The sequence below is a fragment of the Astatotilapia calliptera genome, chromosome 23 (assembly GCF_900246225.1).
Source record: "Astatotilapia calliptera chromosome 23, fAstCal1.2, whole genome shotgun sequence".
NCBI classification, from domain to species: Eukaryota; Metazoa; Chordata; class Actinopteri; order Cichliformes; family Cichlidae; genus Astatotilapia; species Astatotilapia calliptera.
The window spans coordinates 40,234,363-40,256,520 of NC_039323.1; the positions used below are offsets into that span (position 1 = coordinate 40,234,363).

A 22,158-nucleotide genomic window follows, 5' to 3' on the forward strand; every position below is an offset into this window, starting at 1 on the left:
TCTGTGCTCACCACGATGGCCTCCTTCAGAGAGATGGAGGACTCACTCTGTCTTCTGGCTGATGTAAGTGTTCAGCTTTGAACAGCTGTCGTTCCAGCTGCTTTTAACTTTGTAGTTTCACATTTGTACAGACTTTATATTTTTTATAGACGTGTCATAAACCAGTCCTTAAATCATTTTCATTATCACAGATACAGTCTACACTCTGCATCATGAGCTGGTCAATATCGCAAAAGTTGTAATTCGTTTCATGTTTCATGTAAACTGCTCTGAGGTCACAGTGACACCAGCAGATGTAGTTACAGCCTCTCTGTCCCCACCATCCCGGCCCACGTAGACCGCAAAGGCCGGGTCCTCCGAAGGATGCAGCCGACGAATTGGAACACAGCTCATGTCTGACAGCAGTTTGAAGAGGAAATGGATTCTGTTCTGTTCTTCACTCATCACCTACCTGACAGCTGACACCTCACACCTGTTTCTCAGCTGCAGGTCAGACAGAAGGACACACAGAGGATGGAGGGAAGGAGGATGGATCTGCTAGTCTGAAAGTTGGTATGTCAGTTTCTGGTCAAGTTTTTGTTCAACAGGAAACATAAACAGAAGCAGGATTCATACCAGCCTCCACTTGAACAGCAGCCTGCTTAAACTGTCTGCGTGTCTCTAGCTGATCTCTGTCTCCTGCTGATGTCACAACGTCTCCGTTTTATTTGAACACTGGAGGTGAAGATGGCAGATTGTTGGCTAAAATGGATGTCTGTGGCATCCTGCATTTAATGTTCAGCATCTTTGTGAAAAACCCTTTAAAAGTTGTTTAACATGTCCAAAAATCCAAAACTGTTACAGATTACAAAGATGTTGTTTCTATGAGCTCAGGCTGTACTTGCTAGTTCACATTTCGGTAGTAATGTTGATGATGAGGATCATTATTTGTCATTGCTTTAGTTTTTATTCCACTGTTTCAAGGACATGCACTTAGTAGGGACAGCGGACTGGACAGGTCTTCAGTCTGTCTCGCTCTAAGACAGCTGGGTTAGGCTCCAGCGCCCCCGCGACCCTGAAAAGGATCAGCAGAAGTGGATGGATGGAGGGTCAGTTTGTCAACATTAGAAAAACAAACATACTACCTGCCTTAAATGTGAAATGGACGGGCTTTATGTTTGCTCGTTGTTTGCTAAAGAGACTTTTCTGCAGCATTTCTCTCCCGACTTCTTTGTAGCACCTTTCACTGTCACACATTTGATCTTTACAGCAGGGCTGTGCCATATCATATACCATACTATAGAATTTTGACATAGTAGCTATATAATGTTACTCCTACTTTATAGATCTCCATCACCCGATCCTCCGAAAACCTCTTGGAGTTGGCAGCACTCGACTGAGCCATTTTGTGCAGAAGAAGATTAAAATGATGCTTTAAACTCCAGATGTTATCTGAGCTCAGATCCTAAAGCCAGACCTCTGCATCTTCATTCTTGTGGAAAAGCAGAGCAGATGTTGTTTTCAGGAGGATGCTGCTATAATGGCTTTAGTTCCTTGCAGGTAATTATGACGACAGCAGAAGCAGCAGGAACAACAAACAGCCCAAACTAACAGACAAACTATTAATGAAAGTCCAACCCAATCTCCTCCATCCCCGTATCCTCCACTATTTGCATCTTCATCTGTGAAACCTGCAGAGCAGAAACAGTGTGTGGACAAAGTTAGCCGGTATGCAGACATGTTTGCTTTTGTTACAGGAGTTTGAAACACATCTGCAGCTCATTCAGAGGCTTTGGGGCCGTACACACTTCATTTTAAATCAGTACAGCCGATCTCACAGCTGCTGGATGTTTCTTTGAATCATAAGAACATTAAGACAAACAAGATGATCATGAAAATCATATTAATGATTGATTTGGCCTACGTTTGATGCTGAACTGCAGTAGCTCCTGACATTGTGCTTTTATTTCGTCTGGATTAGTTTGCAGCACTGCTGCACAGTTTACATTAAAGTGCACTTTTGCAGAGCAGACGACCCCCTGCACGACTGATGGGGTGAACCAAGGCCCTGCATCAGACAAAGAAGCATTATTTCAACTGTGAGTCATGCAAAGCAGCTCTAGTAGAGTCCTGTAAATGAACAGACTGGATCCCTGTAACGTACCACCTCAGTGACCAGTGGAAACATTCAAATGTTCAGGTAGTCATCCTAACTGACTTGGGGTTTCTGCCAGTGTGTTACAAGTGAAGCAGCTTGCCTGGTCTACACACTGGGACTCGTTTCTTTAAATCACCATTAATACAGTTTCAGCTGCTGACACATTCACTAGTGGGTAGTAATTAAAGCATGCTGCACCACTCATGAGTGCTATCATTCAGCACTCTCATTCATTTGTCTTAAAGCTGGTAATTAAACTCCCTGATGCCTCACTCTGTCTCACTCTTTTCTGTGTGTGAGAGAAAGAAGATGCAGCTGTGTTTCTAACAGCTGCTCTGGAGGAAGCCCTGCAACTCTAGAATCTCACCTGAGTCTGTGCCTGTGAGCTTGATGGAGTGCCTGAACTCCTTGATGACTCTCTCACCACAGATGCTGTGGTTGGTTGGTTCACTCACTATGTATTAACAGACCTCTCTGCATTGAATCATATCTGTTATTAATCTCTGTCTCGCTTCCACAGCATGTCTTCATCCTGTCTTCCTTCTCTCACCCCAACCGGTCAGCAGATGGCCCCGCCCCTCCCTGAGCCTGGTTCTGCTGGAGGTTTACGTTGAAACCAAGCACACCATTGTTTTTCTTGTGACATTACCAATAAGTTTGATGTGTCACATGGCCCTCTTCCTATTGAAAAAACAAAAGTTGTATCCAAGATGGCCGACTTCTAAATGGCCACCATGGTCACCACCCATCTTGAGGAGTTTGCCCCTCACATATACTAATGTGCCACAAACAGGACTTTAATATCACCAACCATTCCCATGTTATTACGGTGTATCCATATAAATGGCCCACCCTGTACTTACATTATAACCAATCCGCTCCTTTATCCCCACTTAAAATATTTTTACTGAACTATTGTAATATTTGCTGCCATTGCTGCTGTCCTCTTGGCCAACTTACTCTTTCAAAAGACATGTTTAATGTTAATGAGATTTTTTTTAAACTAAATAAATAAAGGTTATATAAAAGTCGCTGCCAAAAACTGATCGCGGCTTCTACCTTGTTACACGAATGTTGTTTGTGGCTCAAGATGACTTTATGTCATCCATGAGGGAAGCATTTGACATATGTTTCACATATTATAGCCCAACAAGTTACTTATAGCAGTTTAAATACGAGCAATCACTTTTTGGCAAATACCAGAAATCACTTTTTGGCAGACAATCACTTTTTGGCACAACACCGGTGTCTAGCAGGTTTTATATTTTAGAAAGTTTAAACCTCAGCTTAATAGAAGTAGTGTGGTCGTGAGTTTTGCATAAACAAATTTGTGCAAACCTCAATGAAGTGAAGCAACATTATAAAGAAGAGTGAGCCTAAATGACTCCCCAATGATGTGAGAGACTGATAGTCATACAGAAAACAATGACTTTGAGCTGTTGCTGCTAAACGTGCTTCTACAAGCAACTGAATCTTGGAGTGTACTTTGGTTTGTCTGCTCATAAATTGGTGGTTCATGATGATAAATGAACTTCTGAACTGGTTTAACATCAGTGCAGTGGCTGGTCCATTCCTTGATGTATATGTCAACGTTCAAAATGAGCCATTTAAATCAGCTGTGTTGGATCAAGGACACATCTAAACCCTGCAGGACAGCGGCCCCGAGGCCTGGAGTTCCCACCCTCAGTGCAGTGGAAATGGTCTCGTGCCAGTCTTGCTGCTGCCTTTGAGTCTATATTGCCGAACACTGTGCGCACACATTTCTTTCCTTCCTAAACAAACACACATTTGTAAAGGAAAATTTAAATTGAACTCACAGTTGGCGGTTAATCGTTATATAGTTTAGATGTACACCGAGAGACGCATTTAGTGGGACTTTTACACCGCCACAGATTTTCTTCTTCTTTTTTGTTACATCATTGACATATACTAGATATTTTAACCTAAGCAGCAACAATCATGTCTCTGGTACAGGCACTTTCCACCATGCAGGTTAAGCTAAAATGTGACTTGAAACAAATTCTGGGTTTCCGTTCCATAAAGGTTCATTTCATCTGGTAAGTCAGCCCCTGAGGTAACAGTCTATGTGAACATAACATACTCACTGACTCACACTCAACTTGATTGATAGTGATTTCCTGAATTAGGAAAAGCGCACAGAGGAAATTCATTTGCATATGTTTGTTTTCACAATCACTGAAATCCAAGTTAGGCATGTTTCCCTTTGTTGTTGTTGTTCTTGACACGAGTGCTTCAGTTATTTTCTCATCAGTATGTTAGGACAGAAAGGATTCTGTTGTGGATTTATGATCATCTCACGTGTGTCCATCTTTCAAACTCTTAGATTGTGTAGACATTAATGCAGCTGTCAGACTGTAGGCCAGTTTCTTTGCACTGTAAGCATTGATTGGATGCTACTGTAGCAATCAGTGCTTACACAAAACGTCCCTGCGTAAACCCTCAGACACACAACAAACAGATCAATAGTATCTGAAATTCAGAGTACGGATCTTTTTACACATTTCTCACAGAAAATCACCTAAATCGCTTTCGTGTGAGATGCACATCATGTTTGCCTCATAAAGACTTGCCCTGTATGTATTCATTTCTTTTGACTTTCACGTGGAATTGTCACCTAATATAACAGGTCCATCAGTAAATGGTGTCTATCTTCAGTTTCTGTCTCCTAGACTTTGTCCCTGTCAGGTTACAGCTGAATAGATAGTCATATCATGCAGAGACTGCATCGTACTATAATGCTCGTATGATCGCGTTTGTCATAAGTGGACTGGTCTTGTTGAAACTTTGCATAAACCTTGCCCAGTAAACTGTGAGTGCTAACATTTCTATGGCATATGCAAATACTTTAGACAAATCCCACAGTTGTCTATATTTGTATATTTGACAGTTTAATGAAGCATTTAGAAATCAAAGGTCAGATTAAAATGCTGGATCACAATAGAATGTGATATCACACAATACAATATTTTTAATATCACACACAGCATGAAAGTTTGCTAGTGTATATTATAAAAATATTACAGTATGTTGGTATAACTTTATCCCCTCCTAGTTTTTAAGATACAAATTTTGGCCCACACTGATTTGTGATCATATTCCTCTGTCCACTAAATGAAGATGGAGGCTCTGCTCTTTATTTCTGTGTTTCTCTGGAGAATCCTGGTAACATGATGGCTTTCTGTCTCTAAACACACACGAGCTTAACTCCGAATGAACATGATCAGAGTTCATTGAACCAACTCTGATCAGTCTTTTCTAAGGGTTTCAAGCCTTTCTTGTTCGAGCCTCTCTTTGTTGTTGCTACAGTTATGTGTAATTATTAATAGTATTGCAGATGTTAGCCTCTGCCTGCAGTGTTGATGTGGGTAAAGGCTTTAACCATGGATTAGCGGCAGGTCCCAGCTTGTAAATTGTGGAGCATTAATGCCCACTCCAGCTCCTATAACCAAATATAAACAGTTGGGATGAGAGTTAGCTCAAGCCACTACAACAGCCAGCAAGAATGATCTGTTCATGCTAGCATTAACAGTGCCTATACACATAGCGACACACGGGGGAGGGGCCTAACTAATAACCAAGATGACTACAGGCTTGGAGGTGCTAAAAGTCAGATATACCAGGAGCAGTTTGGGCTTTAGAACAAATTTTGTGTAATTATAACAATATGTAAATTAGGACCTGGTTACATATGATGCTGCTGATTTTTTAAATCTAATTTTTACGTTGCATTAATTTCTTTTTGTCAGACAGGGAATCAAACAAGTTCTGTTTTCTCGAATGAATCCCACTGTTATTTGTTTGTCCTACCAACAGGGATGTTTACATGGTATTCATGACTGCTGCACCTGATGACTTTCACAGCTTGAGGACTGCAAACATTTCCCAACAAGACATGAGTGGTGGGGTGATCGTTGGTATTCCTGATCAGGTGAGGATCTGTTCCCATCAAACCACCAAAACCAGTTGTTCAGGATGTTTACAGGATGAAGAATCCCCAGTTATTCTTTGTGGTTGGAATGTGCCTACATGTGGCTGTGTGGGATTCTGGCTTACTTTAGGGTCAGAGCAGTTGGTATGTGGAGCAAATACTGACACAGTCAGAGTGGGCAAACCAGCAATAGGCTTGTTGTCATACCTGGAAGTCTGAAAGCTCCCGATGCTGGATGGTCTTTCTAGTTTTTAATGACAGGTCGTCTAACAAAGCTTCCATGAGGTGCTATAATGGAGACTGTCCTTTTCAAGGAGTTTCTCATGTCTTATCCTACTTTTTTCTTTTTTTAATTAACAGGAGTGAGAATTTGAAATCTTCTATATTGACATGATTACATTTCTTCTATTAAATGAGAAGTACATTTTGAACACAGTACAGTGAACACAATATCCAAGAAGCTAAATCTGGTGAAATGGTTTCTTTAGCTGTCAGCTTGAAAGGCTGATTGGGGTATTTTTGTCACCTTGCATGCGGGTGGCATGGACACCCGACTTTTGTGTGCATTTATCAAAAAGCTTGGATGATTTTGAAGATCAGTGGCATTCAACTCATGATCAGCGTTCAAGTTTTCTTAAAATCTTGTAACATGATAACTAGAAAGAAGACAGCTAGGATTTTCAAACTGATCCATAGATGGATCTACTATGAAGCTGAGGGACAGCACTGCTTAAAAGATCCTTTTTAAATGACTCCAGCTGTCTGATTTAATGAGACCACGTGTGCTCAAGTTTCCTGCTCTGACTCGGCCTCAGAATGTCTAGAGGCAGAAATCAAGCACACTCAAAGGAAATAAGCGTATCAGTGGGCATGTGCTCAGCACGCAGAGTGGGAGTGACTAAAGGTGCCACTGCAGAGCATCGCAGTTGTTTCGTGTGATTAAGTTGTGTGTTTATGAACCTGTGAGTGTTAGTCCTTTTGGCAGGATGACTCGCATGAAGCTGTTATAATTGTTTGTGCATGTTAAAGTTATGCCTCAGTTCTTTGATACCATGTTGGTAGGATTATTTGGCACTAAGTTAATAGCAGTGGCTGTAATCTCCCGCAGTCATTACATCCAGCGGTATTACAAATAAAGGACTTTTCTATTGTTTAGTTTAACTGTGGCTAGCTTGCCATGTCCGTGCCTTATGATTGGCAATTTGTATGACGTGCTATTTAGGCAATATATGAGCTATAGTGACCCCTTGTGGATATTGTGAGATATTGCTGTGTTGAGTACATTATGTTTTCAATTGTTTTTCTAGTTATTTGTGACTCTACTAATGATAAAATTGCCTGTTTCTGTTTCCAGAAAACCATTGCTCATAGTCCCACATACTATACAATGATAAGTTCAAGTATGTCTGTACCTAATTTGGATTAAGCCTGGCAAGCACTTTGATGTAAACATTTCTTCTGTGGGACTTAAAGACAGTTAACCCAACTCCTGGACTGCTGCAGTCTTCCTGACAGAAAGCTTAGGCCAGGCTTGTATGCCCAGTATATATATTCTATAACGTGTGTAACTACTTCGTTTAGTTGTTTTTGTTTGGATTTAGTTTTGTTTTTTTTCTTTTCAGTGTATTTCAGTGTCAGTAATTTGTGTAGTGCTCACTCACATTTTCAACTGGAAAAGACCTGCAATAGAAACGTATTTAGGAGCAAACAAGTGAATGAAAAGTTTGACATCATTAAGCCCAAACAGCACCTAGTTTTCAACAAAAACACATAACATAAGAGCAGCAGTGACGATGCAGCTGACACACATGAACCCATTTAAACTGGTCCCAGTGTTTTTAGCCTAACTTGAGTCTTGAACCATTGGGGCAAATGAAAAATTCCAGCAGTTCTTGAAAGCAGCAACTCTGTGCTTTTTTTGTGATGTTAGGGACATTATGGTAACTCGAGGCAGAACACCATCCAAATCTTGGTAAATAACACATGAAAGAACAAAAGAAACAAACATGGTAAAAAGAAGCCAAACGTGTGATAACATTGTTCCATCACGCTCACTCACTATTCTCTCAACCTTTGCCTTCACGGGGCTGCTGCAACAATGTACCTGGGATTACCGTAATGATGCAAATATTAATGAAAAGTGCAGAGTTGCTGCTCTCAGGAATCATTGGACTTCTTTTAATTGAGGAAATGGATCAGGAGTTACGGTAGTTACAGATGTTTAATACAACCCTAGAAAAGAGCTTTCTGTAGTGCTGTGCGATACGGAAAGATTTTTTATGTATCCGATACAAGTAAATACAGGGCTGATATGATCTCTACTTTTTAATGTGGATGATGCATCATCAAAATGCCAAATTGTTTACATTTTCATGACCTTTACGTTGTTTTTTAGAGGGCTTCATCCTAATGATTATTAATGAGTTAAAACCGAGGACAGAAATAATAAAAGGATTTAGTTTGTAGCCCATAGTTTAAAAACAGTAATCACACATTATCCCTTTCTTTAACAGCAACACAAAAGGATCATTATATTCCATTAAATCTGAGCCATATTATATTCAGTATATTTATTTTAATTTCAGTAAATGTTTTTATTTAAATGACATGTTTCAGTGAGATAAATGTGTTATTTCAAGGTCGTTGCATCATTTTTACTTTTTGAGTTGGCTAAAATAAGAATTAGCCAGTTGCACTTTAAAGTAATATAACCAACATATCGCCACAGTTATCTACCTGGATATTCTTCAGAGCATGCTTTCTTGCATGTGACAACAAGAGACCTCTCGGTTGTCTGGTGGAGCATTTAGCGCCTCGCTACATGTTTCCAAATCGGCATTTCTTCTCAGTGAAAGCTGTCCTAGAGAAGTAAAGCAAGTTTGTAAGTTTCTCTCTCAATGTTTGTAACGCATTCCCACGTTAAGCTTAACAACCGATATATGGAGCGACTGCCGCGCCTCCTCTCCCCCTCCCTCTCCTGCTGCTACTTCAATCATGAAACTAATCAATGATCAGCTGATCGCAAGTTCCGTCTCTCTTGTTTGTTTCCCACTTTGCGCCAGAAAGAGGAAACCAGCAGATAAACCACAGCAGCACGTTTAAGCTTGATAAGCTGTTGTTAGAATTTATTTAATATTACTTTAATGCCTAATGCTATAAGTAGCTGACAGCTGGTAACTGTGCAGGGGCGGGTCTAGCACGGTTTTGCCAGGGGGCCAGCTGGGGCATTAACAGGGAAAAGGGGGGCACAAAGAAATACTTTTCTTTCTTATTCTCGTTTAAAATGTCTCGCTTTTAATAAATAATTATCTGAATCTTACAACCAAAGTTTTTATCTAACGTAAAATGTATAGAAATCTAATATTGTATATAGTAACTATTAAGTCTAATATATACCCTAGTAAGTTATAGTACTTTTTCCTTTGGGAAGATACCATCTGTGCAGTCTGCAGTTCTGTTGAAGAAAGATGTTGAATCTATTTAATTGTTGTTGAAAAATAATTGATTTCTGTGCATTTTTTTTAAATACATGCATTAAATTAAAGTCGATTATGTCGATTAAGCACCACGAGGCAGAGGGTGGGCGATGGTTCCCTTTAGGTTTTTTTTTGCTGGGAGTTTGCAACCCTATTAGTTAGGTTGTTTAATATTTCTGCTAAGTACTCTTTAAAATACCAGAATGGGGAGGATGGTGCAGGTTTAAGTTTATTAGATTGATCAGTGTTGCTGAACTATGAAATATTTTGGGTGCAGTGTGTTTTTTGCATACAGGTATAACTAAATAACTTTAATGTTTTATTTTTTAAAACTTGAGTATGAACTTATACAAAATAAAGAAAGATATTTAAAAAACTGTTTTATTGATTATAAAAATACGCTGTATCGGATTCATATCGATACTGGACACAAAAAAGTGGTATCGTGCGTTCTCTAGTCCATACAGGAGAGAACCAGAAACTAAAGAAACTAAATTGCGTGTTTACCTTTATGTTGACATCAGTGTCTGTTTTTTTTATTATTATTATTTCAGCATTTCAGCATCTCAAAATATTTTTTAGATAAAAGCAGTCAAAATATTTTTTTTAACAGATGAATCATTAAAGGATGGCAATTTCTAAAATGGTAACCAAAAGACCCGTGTGTTTTCTCTTTGGAATAATAATAATTATTGCTCATTAATAAGAAAACTATTTCTAATCCAATTCAATTTTCGAACAATCAATAAAATACTTTATGACTAAAATGATGAATAACTGCAGCCCTAGAATAAACACATTTTAGAGAAACTTGTGATTTTTGAGATGATGCAGTTTTAATTTGATCGTTTTTCCCCTTTGGTAACTTTGCTGTCCTCGCCCTGAGTTCCTTAGTTTCACCAGCTAGACAGCGAGATAACGATGCTCCAATAACCAGACTTGTTTTCCTTTCTGTGCTGATTTATTGAAGAATGGCCTCTGACCATTGCCTTCTCTTTGACCATCGTAAAACTGAAAGTACAAAATACTGTATTAGCTAACTAACATTGTAAACTAGCTTGTTACACTCTTACTGCAAGCTAACAGTAGATTACAGCTCAGTATTGAATACCATCGTTCCTTCGAAGCTGGACAGGAATCTGCAGGATCTAGGACTGAGCAGCTCCCTCTGCAGCTGGATCCTTAACTTCCTGTCTGATAGACGCCAAGTAGTCAGACTGGGCAGCATCACCTCATCCCCCATCACACTGAACACTGGTGCACCACAGGGGTGTGTACTGAGCCCTCTCCTGTACTCACTCTACACCTATGACTGCACAGCCACTAACAACTCCAACATCATTGTGAAGTTTGCGGATGACACTACAGTGGTGGGTCTTATCACCAACGGTGATGAGACGGCTTACAGGGAGGAGGTCAGCGCCCTGACCCACTGGTGTCAAGACAACCATCTCACCCTCAACGTCGCAAAGACAAAGGAGTTGATAGTGGACTTCCGGAGGTGCAGAGAAGTACACACCCCCATCACCATCAACGGCGCTGCTGTGGAGAGTGAGCAGCTTCCGCTTCCTTGGTGTACACCTGGCTGAGGATCTTACGTGGTCAGGACACATAAACAAAACAGTGAAGAAGGCGCAGCAGCGCCTCTTCTTTCTCAGGAGACTGAAAAGATTTGGCATGAGCCCCCGCATCCTCAGGACCTTCTATCACTGTGCCATTGAGAGCATCCTCACTGGATGCATCACCACCTGGTACGGCAACAGCACCGCCTACAACTGCAAAGCTCTCCAGAAAGTAGTGCGGTGCTCTGAACGGATAATTGGAGGTGAGCTTCCCTCCCTCCAAGACATCTACAGGAAGCGCTGCCCGAGGAAAGCGGGGAGGACCATCAAGGACTCCAGTCCCCCCAGCCATCAACTGTTCAGACTACTTCCATCAGGAAGGAGGTTCTGCAGCATCCGGTCCCCAACCAGCAGACTGAGAGACATCTTTTTCCACCAGGCCATCAGACTGCTGGACACATCATAGACACCTCACCTTCACTACTGGAACTTCAACATTATGCACTCCACACTGTATATAAATGCCACTTGTTTTGCACATGTCCAACTACCAACCTCTGTATATTTTATTTTATTGTTTACTCTATTTAATTTGTAAAATATGTACACACACACACGCGCGTGTAGAAAAACATATTTAGTATACACATCCAGTAATGCATGTACTATTATATATTGTACATATATTTATTAGTCTCAGATTTAGCCGTTCTTATATTTTGCTTGTTTTACGTTATTGTATTTTTGCACACCTCTGTTGCTTGTGAAGCTCGCAAACAAGAATTTCACTCACATGTACTGTACCAATGTACCTGCACATGTGATGTGACAATCAAAGTGATTTGATAACAAGATAAAACTTTCAAATGTACAAATTATCGTACCATTTTTACACAAAACAAAAGATAATAATTATTTTATCGTCACTCATACTTACAGACATATCTTGTCCAAGGCAACAACATTTTAAGGTCCATATCAGCTTAGAACGATAACTTTCCGCCATCTTTGATTTTTTCACCTTCTCATTGTTCCTTTCCCAAAGTAGTCAAACCCATATTACAAAGCAGCCACTAGAGGGAGCTCTAGGGCCGTTTGCAACCATAATATCCAGTTTACCTTATAAAAGGCAGAACAGTAACTATAGTGTTTGCAATAAATGGAGACATTTAAAAACAGAAAGCTATCATCTACTGTGATTCAAGTGTATAAACTAAACCACATAAAATGGCTTAAACTGAATATGGTCACGTTTTATTTTTTGTGTGGCCATTACTGCATTTTAATGGTGTTATAGATGCTGTCGAGGCTAAGCCTACATTTAAAGCCACTGAGCTGTTTGTTGGCAGGTTAATGCAATGTCACTGGTATGAATAAACGTATTAAACTTAGTTCAATAACTGAAACCATACTTATCTTGTCCTTTAGATTCTTTATTCCAACACAATTTAACATAACAGCGCAGCGGTCACAATCTGTTTGCTCCTTCCCAACAACAACACACCTGCTGCTAATGACCTATCTACCTTAAATAGACACACCATATGTAACACAAAAGGTGACCCCTAGTGGCATACATGAGGTACCCACACAAAAATGGCTCCTACAGATACTGAGCACAAATATGAGTACAGAGAATTTCCAGCAAGCTTTTAATACTGTCACAAAAAGGTCTAGAGGGATTTATCAGCATCATCCTGTCAAACTGGTTTTATGGTGGTTTTGATGAGAACAGATTATAGCTTGATCAAGAAGACCAACCGTCGAAGTCCTGTTGGGAAACCTTTGCACTTTTTCAAGGTGTGAGTATCATCAAGTGTAGCAGTGATGTCCTCATTGGTCGTTGACACAGTTGACAACTTGTTTGAGGGATGAAATTGTGGCGTTTTGGTCAGAAAGTTTATACTTGTAAATCAGACTGCAGAAATATTTCTGAAAATGTAGTGGTTTGTTTGTTTGTGGTTTGTTTGTTTGTGGTTTGTTTGTTTGTGGTTTTTTTGTTTGTTTTTATTTCAAATATCTTATAACAAGATGAAACTACAATTGTAAACGCAATTTGTTTTTTTTGGTTTTTTCTCAAACTTAAGTAACTGAAACCTTTCATTGAACTACAGCAGAAACAGATTGGAAATGCCAAGTTATTCTAACACTAGTGGACTTGTTAAACAAAACATTTGTTTCACTTCTTTCTCAACATGCAGCACCATTAAGAACAGTGGACCAGCATAGTTGGTCTGCATGAGCACACTTACTGCAACAGTTGTACATGCTGAAACTGGTTGCTGGCAGCTGATGTGAAGAAATGTCTGGACACATCAAAAGTTTTCTTTTTCATTTTCTTCCTCCCTTGGATAACATACACATGGCAAATAAAAACATGTAACTAGGGTGACGTGAAGTGTGTATCATCAGGTTTAACTAAAATATAATGAGGCTGTCCATCTGTGAAGTAATTGTTCCTTCAAAAACCACTGTGACAACAGATTTTATTTCATTCATTTGATGGTTTTCTATTCTGTATACTGGAACTTTTTAATAGCCCCCCTGTCCACACATCCTTGACATGAGACTTTCTGCAGAGTTGCACATGATGAATGCACACAAAACTTAAAGTGTTGCTGTCATATTTTTTTGGATGTGGTTTGTTGTCATAATCAAGAACGTGTCTTATTTTTTTATTTGTGTTGTTGCTGATCGGCCATTGGACTGCTGAGCCTGCAGTGAACAGCCAGTCACTGACTCTTGATGCTAGAGCAAGGACAACTGAGCTCTCTCTCTCTCTCTCTCTCTCTCTCTCTCTCTCTCTCTCTCTCTCTCTTTTAAATAAATAATACGTTCGAGCTGTTTATGTTTTTGACTTGTTATGGACTATGACTGGCAATGGGAGGGCTGGCGGACTCATATTATGGAGGTGGAGGGTAGACACATTTTGTGTGCAAGAGACCACATACTACAGTGGTGATTGACACAGACTTCAATGGACATTTAGGTGAAGGGAACAGAGGTTATGAGGTGTTGGGTAGGTGTGGTGTTTAGGAGAGAAATCTAGAAAGACAGATGTGGGGCAGATTTTCCAAGTGGAAATGGCCGTGGTGCACACATACTTCAAGAACAGGGAGGAACTTGTAGAAATATATGAAAGTGGAGGAAGCTGCACACAGGGCAACTAAATATTATGCAGAAGGTGAAATCAAAAAGACAGGAGACAAGGAGGTGTCAGGGAGAATGCAGCTATGCAGCATCAAATGGTAGTTTGAAGGATGAGTTTGGACATCAAGAAGAGGAAGTGAGTGAAGGCAGAGACATGCAGGAGTATAAACAGGCTCTGGGTAGTAGGGAAGACTTACCAGATGGCTGGGATAGTACAGCTTTATTGAGATAAACTGCCAAGAAGGGGTTTGACGTCTTCTCTGCACAGAAGAAAGGGAAAAAAGAAAAGTGATTTTGAAAGTATTTGAAGGAAGAGATTTACAAAGAAAAAGAAGTGTAGTTAGCGAAATGAAGAAAATAGACCAAGAAACTGGGAGGCTAGGCATGTAGCAGAAAGAGGTGACAAAGGAAAAGGCTCAGTGCCACGTATGTGAAGCTGGACCCCAAGGAAATGAGGGAATGAGACTTGCTAGGCAGAGAGTGAGTTTGAATGGATGTTCAAACCCAAAAAAAAAAGATATATTCACATAACATAGATTGAAAGAAGCTGCAGGTGGCACAGCAGCTTTAATGTCTTCCAGACAGGAAGTTTTGGAAAGAAATATCATCATTTCCCAGATTTTACTATCTTAGTGTTCTGTAACAAAATCACTGTTGTGCGCATGGTGTTAGAGATGATGATGATTACAAACAAACTTAATGTGCTAGTCGTGCTTTTCTTGAGGGATTTGTCCTTCCACCAGTTTTCATGTCATTGGAATCATTTGTATTCACTGATTCTGGCACTTATTTCATCAAACCAAACTCCAAGTAAATACTTTCAGGTTTTTGGTTTTGTCAAACGAACTAATGTAAAGAATGCCTGGCTGTGCACTACACCACGCAGTGGGAATTTGTCTTCTCCAGTTAAATTCAGGATTAACTTGCTTTATAACACAGACCTCAAAAGTAACCGTTATAACCCCAAACACAAGAAAATGTGATCTACAGCACAGTGAGAACTGGCAACGCTTATCTGGAGGGGTCAGAGTGAATGAACTGGACACCTGTAGAAGCAGGATTTGATTTCCACTGATTTCCTTTCCGATCCGATACCAAGTAAAATTCAGGGTGGTATCGACGATACTGATCTGATACGATACTCTGTACAAAAACTTATTTTTTTTACTCTATCTTTTATTTTATCTCAAATTATAGCGTCGTAATGATCACAGGACATCAGATTACTTGTTCTTATCACTTAATGATGCAGAATTATCATATAGAAATGAAAAACCTGAAGTTGTGGCTATTTGTTGCCTGCCTGCAGCATTAAAGGACTCCGTGAGAGACGTCTGTCTCGCCCTGGCAGCACCTCTCCCTCTCCTCCTCTTCAGTTCGCCTCAACATACGCTCGTCATATTCTGTGATATGATTCACTCTGAGGTGTTTGACCAGGTCAGCGGTGTTACCACAACACCTCACATTCTTGCCACATGTATGGCAAACCACGTCTCAGCTGTTCGTGGAGGTAAAATACGTCTGCACATGACTCTGTTTACGCTCAGCCATTGTTGTGAGTGTGCACGCCAAGGGGCCGGACACAATGACGGGTATCGGAGGAATCGATATTTCAGTATCGATCCGCACATCACTAGTTGAGATACGTTTTAAACTGGTCCAAAAAACAAATGCATATTTTCCCGAACCACTGTTCCTTGACTAAGGTGGATAACGTGATGAGGTCAAGGAAGGGTGTGACGGAGATTTGATTGAAAAACTTTGTCGTCCGTTAAAGTTTCACGTTGGCTTTTTCATCTTGAAAGCCCTCTCTGCTCGTGTCCAACCCGTGTGAACAATCACAGATGTGAGAAATGTAAACAAACCGTCCGCAGAACGCTGATCAGGTTATTTTAAGCGCAAGAAAACAAAAACGTTGCGCTCACCGTCGGCGTCACGGACGAGGCCTGGGGGTCCGGGCCCGTCCACAAAGGTCATTGTAACACAAATCATACGATTGCTAATGAAAATGCTATAAAGCTACATCGCAGATAAGTCTCTGGAGTAACAATCAAGGCCATGTTAGTTATTTGATGAATAGTATCTGTGCCACTCATGGCGCATGACTGAGGAGGACGTTGACCTCTGCAAGTCAGGAAAGTCTGCTGCTCATTGTATAAATATGAGATGTTTTTCAAAAACCAGCCAGCCATCATCTCGGGAGGCTGACTCCAAAGTACCATCTCACTTCAAACTTGCAAAACAAGTCGAGTCGATGCGAGCGCACTGCTTGTTTCTAGTTAGTCTTTAAGGATGACAGCATTAGTCTGCTCCTTTGTATGAAATAAAGTGAGTCGAGTCCATGTGGTCTGGCACCCACCCACATTTCTCTGCTAGTGATCCATGAGGACTCCACCTTGTTGCCAGTTCTCTTGTGTGGAAGCTTCAGGAAATGACAGCTTCACTCTGACGTGTGTGAGCTGTGTGAGGTCTGTGGTTAGAAGTTTACAGTGTTTGCTCTTTGTGTCGTCTGTAATATGCTCTATGGCTTTAAAAAAATGGCCACATGTTTCTGTAGCTGAATTTGTCCATCTCTGACCTTCTGAGACTGTATTTTCAAACAGGGACGTTCTGACTTTTCTTCACCTTGTACTTCATTCTGCAAATGTTTTATACTCTATTAGAGTTATTACATTATTCTGTTATGCTATAAAATCAACCCCCATATAAGATCGTACTTAAGAAATACATTTAAAAAACCTTCCTGTGCAAATAACCCAAGTTATCTAGAAGAAATAAAAACTGCACCGCAAACCAAACTCAGGTGTTCGACCTGTTGAGCTCGGGAAACTAACTGGTGTTTCATTTTAGTGAGTGCTTTGTTAGATTCCTTCATTTGAACCAAATGAAGTTGATTAAAGTTGATGCACTGATGTGTTTGAAGTGTTTTGTTAGTTGCGATGGATCTCCTGCTGTCTTTTTTCCTCATTATTAAAAGAGGATTTCTTTGAATTTCAAACATCCATTTCCTGTTTATCTGGTCCCGGGTCACAGGTGCAGCAGTCTAAGCAGAGAATCCCAGACCTCCCTAAACAACCACTTCCTCCAGCATATCCAGGACAATACTGAGGCATTCCCAGGCCTGCTGAGAGATATAACCTCTCTAGTGTGTCCTGGGTCTGCCCTGGAGACTCCTCCTCATGGGACAGGCCCCAAACACCTCACCCAGGATATTTTTAATGAAAACATCACAAATAAGTCGTCAGGTCTGATGGTCACATTTGTGAGATTCAACCACCATAAAGCAGAGATCACACAGGACACACTGTGTAACCCTCAGCTCAGGTGTGTTCAGGACATTTGCTTGGAAGAAGCCGTCTGTGGATAAATCCTGCTCTCCACCTCAGCTGTCAGGTTTATCCAGAGAACGGCCGTCCTGACTTCCAGCAGCCCCACAGTCCTCGTTTCTAATAAACTGGCATCACTGAAATGAACTGTCTGCCTCGCTGTTCAATAATCTGCTCTTTGCCAATTTCCCAGCAGAAGCTTCCACTCATATCAGCATTTTTCTGTGATTCTCACATGAACTAAACATAAAAAGCTGAAGCCAACCTCAGAGTTCCCCGTAGTGAGGAAGAGTTTCCTCTGAGCCACAGCTGAGTTTGATGCGTCCACAAAGGAAGACTGACGGGAGGACAGACTCTGGGAGAAAGGCAGATATTAAAAGATATGAATACAAAGTACGCTGCAACAAACAGGACAGCAGATTATGAAGAGCGGTTAGACCTTCATGTGTCAGTCATTGAAATGTGATCAAAGTTACCTGTTTGACATCCTGATAGAAGAAAATCAGCTTCTTGGATCCGTTTGCAGCAAAGAATTCATGGATCAGACTGAACTGGAAGAATCAGACATTAATGACTCAAAGGTTCAACTCTGAGGAAGGATCACGTCTCTGAACTTACTCTGTCATCAGAGACGATGGCGTCTTCCACCGCCGCCTCCTCCAGGCTGCCGGCGTCGGCCAGCCTGCTCATCAGGTATTTATGTCGGGCATCCAGAGCTGCCCGCCGTTCCTCCTTCACGGCTCTCGCCTGTTTGGCTACTTCTCTCCTCGCCTCATTGGACAGCAGCATCGTCCTTTTACCAGACACCTGGAGAAACATCAGCTCAGTCTACAGACGCAGAGACCAGTGAGAGCTTGGCCCAAACATCTGCAGGTTTCTGAGGACCACGTTTGACCCTGACTGGAGGCATCGATTCTGAGAGTGACTGCCTAAACTGAGCTACTGCCCCCCCTCCACTGAGACGTTGTCCTGTGATGTGTCATGGGGGGAAGTGTTCCTCACGGTTGGACTCGTGAGAAGTTCAGTCAGTTTATTCAAACTTTAAAAAGACGCATTTTCAGTCTCTGGATTTCAGCAGAAACAAATGTGAACACAGCACTTTTTGATTGAGTATAAAAGGATGAAAGAGTCAGTGATTAGTAACATTGTTGCTGACTGATGCTGTTGTAGAGCTGTCTTTGGATCCTCACCTTCCTGGAAGCCTTCCCTGGATTGCTCATATATCATTAACTTGTTTGTGTTCAGTAGAATCAGGTGTTGTGGATGCAGGTCGTAGCTGTGTGAGGCCTGTACAGTCAGCGCTGTGTGAGCGCTGTGTAACGTTAGCTTAGACTTCTTTCTGTTGTTATCATCCTTCAGGTTAATGTTGTTTTCATTATGCATCACAGGAAGTGTGGGTGGCTGTTAGCCTCACAGCTCATGGAGAGTTGCTGCTGCTCTGCCTCCTTTTTGATGTTTCTGCTCTTTGTGGCTTTGTGTTACTTTGTGTCGTGTCTGAAACAAAGTGAGTCCATGTTACTAACTGTAGTCGGCTCTCTGTCTCGTGCACAGCTGACTGTTGTCTGAATGAAAGTATTTTTGTACTTTGTGTAATCTGTTGGGTCTTTGAGCCCTTTTTAAACAGCATATGAGCCATATGTATGTGTGTATATGAAAGGTTGTTTGTAATACATCAAATTGTTGCTTATTCTAGAGCTGCTGCTGTGCCTGATTGGTCTACTCGCTCGAAACTGAAGGTTGACTTGATTCTTTTGGTTTTTTACATTTTGTCAATAAACCAACTTCTTTATGATTTGAACGGCGTCTCTGACGTGTCACAGGCCTGTCAGCTTTCTTGGTGATTGGTATAGATTTGAGCTTCATGCTCTGGCTGTTGTTGGGTTTTCCTCTTTCATATTAAAGCTTTTGTCCTACATTTGGCTCTAAAGTCTAATTCTAATCCCAGCACTGTGTCTGGGTGTGTGATGCTTGTTTTCCTGCTCTTTCTCATGAAACAGTCACAACATTCTCAGTCCAACTTTCACTCTTTGCTGCGTTTGCTGCAGCTGCAGTGAACATGGTGCCGTTTGCCTTTAAGAAAGTTGTGCACAAAGGCTTTTTCTCTAGCAGACAGCTGTGTGGCTAAAAGTCAGATCATTTTTTACCACCTCAGTCACACTGGACTGAAACAAGAGTGAAACTAGGAAGAATCAGAGTTTGTCCAGTGACTGCACTGATTTTCTTCATATTCACAAACTGATTCTAAGTAGTTGCATCAGCTAATCACCCGGACACTGAGCGTCCAACACGCTCCCTGAAGGGAAACGATTACATCCTCCAAACAATCACAATCTGTCTCTGAATGACTGGAATTATTCTCTGATTTGTCAATAACTGGAGTTTATCAATGCAGACACGTTGCCAACATGATGAAGTCAGTCTGAGTCGCATCTCTTTGGCTAACTTAACTCAAGTGGTTGCCGACTATTCTGGTTCTATTCCCATATAACAGCAGGGTTGCTGAGCACCTCTGTCACTCTGCACTTATGTTCCCAGTTCTCTTTTGTGGAGGAATTTTCCAGGAATTCCTGGGACCAGCTTTCCATGAGAGACCCGATCAGGAGCGACTGTCCTGGACACTCCCAGCATCACAGGGACTCACAAACCCGTCTACCACAGTGAGAAGACTGATGGTCACAGGCCCACATGTAGCTTTAGATCACACGTGTGCACTTCCTGTGGTCACTGCTGTAACTCTAGACTCACCGAGGGGCCAGTGGTTGGTGAGGCGGCAGCAGCTGAAGTCATGTGACTAATGGCTCTCAGCTTCTGTCCTCCTATTCGCCGGTGTCCTTCACCTGTCACACCTGGTCAAGAAAGAGTGAGAATGTTCAGAGCTTTAATGGAAAAGAATATTATTACATATAAAAGGCCTCTAACAAGTATTGTAGTGTTAATCAGGATGAAGTCCATCAAGAAGACTTCAGAGTGCTTCAGACAGTCGGTGTTTCATCCACAGAGCCTCCAGTCTGCATATCAAAGGATCCTGAGGAATGACAGTGAACCCGAGTTCCCCTCATTACATTCATGTGTGTGACTGTGAGGAAAAGGTGATTGTATGAACGTGTGTGAGCGAGTGAATGAGGCTTGTATCAGAGTGGAGATAATGTCAGCGGCACAAGCTGGACGCTGCAGGTGTCACATGTGAATCTGTGCATCAGTGTCTGCACCTTTGTGGAGGTGAAGCTCAGGAGGTTTGGATTTGTTCAAAGCTCTGTCTGCTCCATCTTTCTTTCCCTCAGGCCTCTCCAGATCAGGAAGGAGGTCCTGTTCTCCTTCTCCCTCCTGGATTTCTGGATCCAGGGAAGGATCAAAGTCTCTCAGCCCAGCATCAGAGCTTCTGGCTGGGGGAGGACTGGAAGTTTCAGCTGGAGGCTGAGAGCCTGGATCTGCCATCTGAGTCACAATTCAAATATTCTCAGCAATCTCAAAAAGCAACAGAAAGGTGCCATTTTCATGAGCAGTGGGTTATCCAGCAGTTTGATTCATGTCAGCAGCATTTAGTTTGTAACTGCTGACTCACCTCTGGCTGTGTCCTGCTCTCAGGGTCACAGGGTCACAGTGGACACTGTAACTTTGCACAACACACACAGCTCACAGGTTTGCATTTCTAGATATTGCAGATGTTGCAGAAATTGAGAGTAAAGAACTCAGAGATCCAGCGCTGTCTTCCGAGTGCCCCTTATTTATTACACCCACAAACACAGCTACAGTTTCCTTTTAGATTTGCAATGTCAGAAATTGAGCGTAAAGAACTATCCAGCGTGTCTCTGCCTTATTAACACACACACAAGACAGCGTAACTAAACGGTTGAGGCTCAGATGCTTTGGACGTGTTCACATATACTGGAACACAGAATGATGAAGATGGATGGCTGCAGGAAGGAGGAAAATGAGGAAAAACACAGAAAAGATTTCACAGATGTGGTGAAAAATAGGACACGACAGCTTCTGTTTTGTTAGTTTTGGTTTTTCTTTATTCTGGTAAAGATTCAGAAATAAAGAGAAGATCACATGTTTGAATATTATATTAACGGTTCCTGTAATTACAACAAGTTGTAAAATCTTTCCAGAGTGAGACAGAGACTGTGCAGAGACTGTAGGAAGGACAGAGCAGCAGCAGAGCAGTCCAGATACACTGATGATCCTCTGTCAGATCCAGAGGGACACACAGGGCTGATGCTGGACTCTACATTGTGTCTGACAGTGGAGCTGTTCTCAGAGCAGTTCACTCTGCAGCACTGACAGTCATCTGCACTTCATTCCTCTGTCAGTCACTGCTGGATGAAGCTCTCCTCTCCACCTCCCAGTAACATGGCCCAGTCAGAGCGTCTCTACACACAAGCTGCTGCTGCTTCAACCTCTCTGGATCATCAGGACACAGCTGCTCCTCTCTCAGCACACACACCGTCCTGTTTACCATCATCACCTCCACCTGCAGAGAGAAGGAGGAAGAGCAGAGGAGATAAACGAGTGTTTCCAGAGACTCTTCATCAGCTGTCAGTCAGTGATGCAGCAC

At 41.5% G+C, this 22,158-nt stretch overlaps 2 protein-coding genes and 1 long non-coding RNA gene across 3 annotated transcripts in view; 1 reads left to right on the plus strand and 2 right to left on the minus strand.

Annotated features, from left to right (window-relative positions):
- Nucleotides 1-22,158, minus strand: part of LOC113015770 (NLR family CARD domain-containing protein 3-like) — a 45,529-nt gene that overhangs the window by 11,831 nt on the left and 11,540 nt on the right. The gene's annotated exons all lie outside the window — the stretch shown is intronic.
- On the plus strand, nucleotides 1,075-2,683 carry LOC113015772 (uncharacterized). Its single transcript, XR_003271155.1, has 3 exons — nucleotides 1,075-1,539; nucleotides 2,440-2,574; nucleotides 2,658-2,683. It is a non-coding gene; the product is annotated as an uncharacterized LOC113015772 (long non-coding RNA).
- Nucleotides 13,172-21,187, minus strand: LOC113015771 (uncharacterized). The gene is made up of 8 exons (XM_026158028.1): nucleotides 21,163-21,187; nucleotides 20,810-21,035; nucleotides 20,346-20,446; nucleotides 18,219-18,407; nucleotides 18,077-18,151; nucleotides 17,866-17,955; nucleotides 14,472-14,534; nucleotides 13,172-13,470 (listed from the first exon to the last, which is right to left on the minus strand). The coding sequence occupies exons 2-8, from the start codon at nucleotides 21,033-21,035 to the stop codon at nucleotides 13,456-13,458; spliced, it is 759 nt and encodes a 252-aa protein (XP_026013813.1). The 5' UTR covers nucleotides 21,163-21,187; the 3' UTR covers nucleotides 13,172-13,455.

Bases quoted from the DNA above. Each gene is read 5' to 3' on its own strand.
- LOC113015771 (XM_026158028.1), bottom strand. From the start codon at position 21,035: ATGGCAGATCCAGGCTCTCAGCCTCCAGCTGAAACTTCCAGTCCTCCC. The intron at 20,447-20,809 runs GTGCAGACACTG...TTTCTTGACCAG, and splicing joins TGAGCTTCACCTCCACAAAG to GTGTGACAGGTGAAGGACAC. The intron at 18,152-18,218 runs GTAAGTTCAGAG...TGATTCTTCCAG, and splicing joins CCATCGTCTCTGATGACAGA to TTCAGTCTGATCCATGAATT.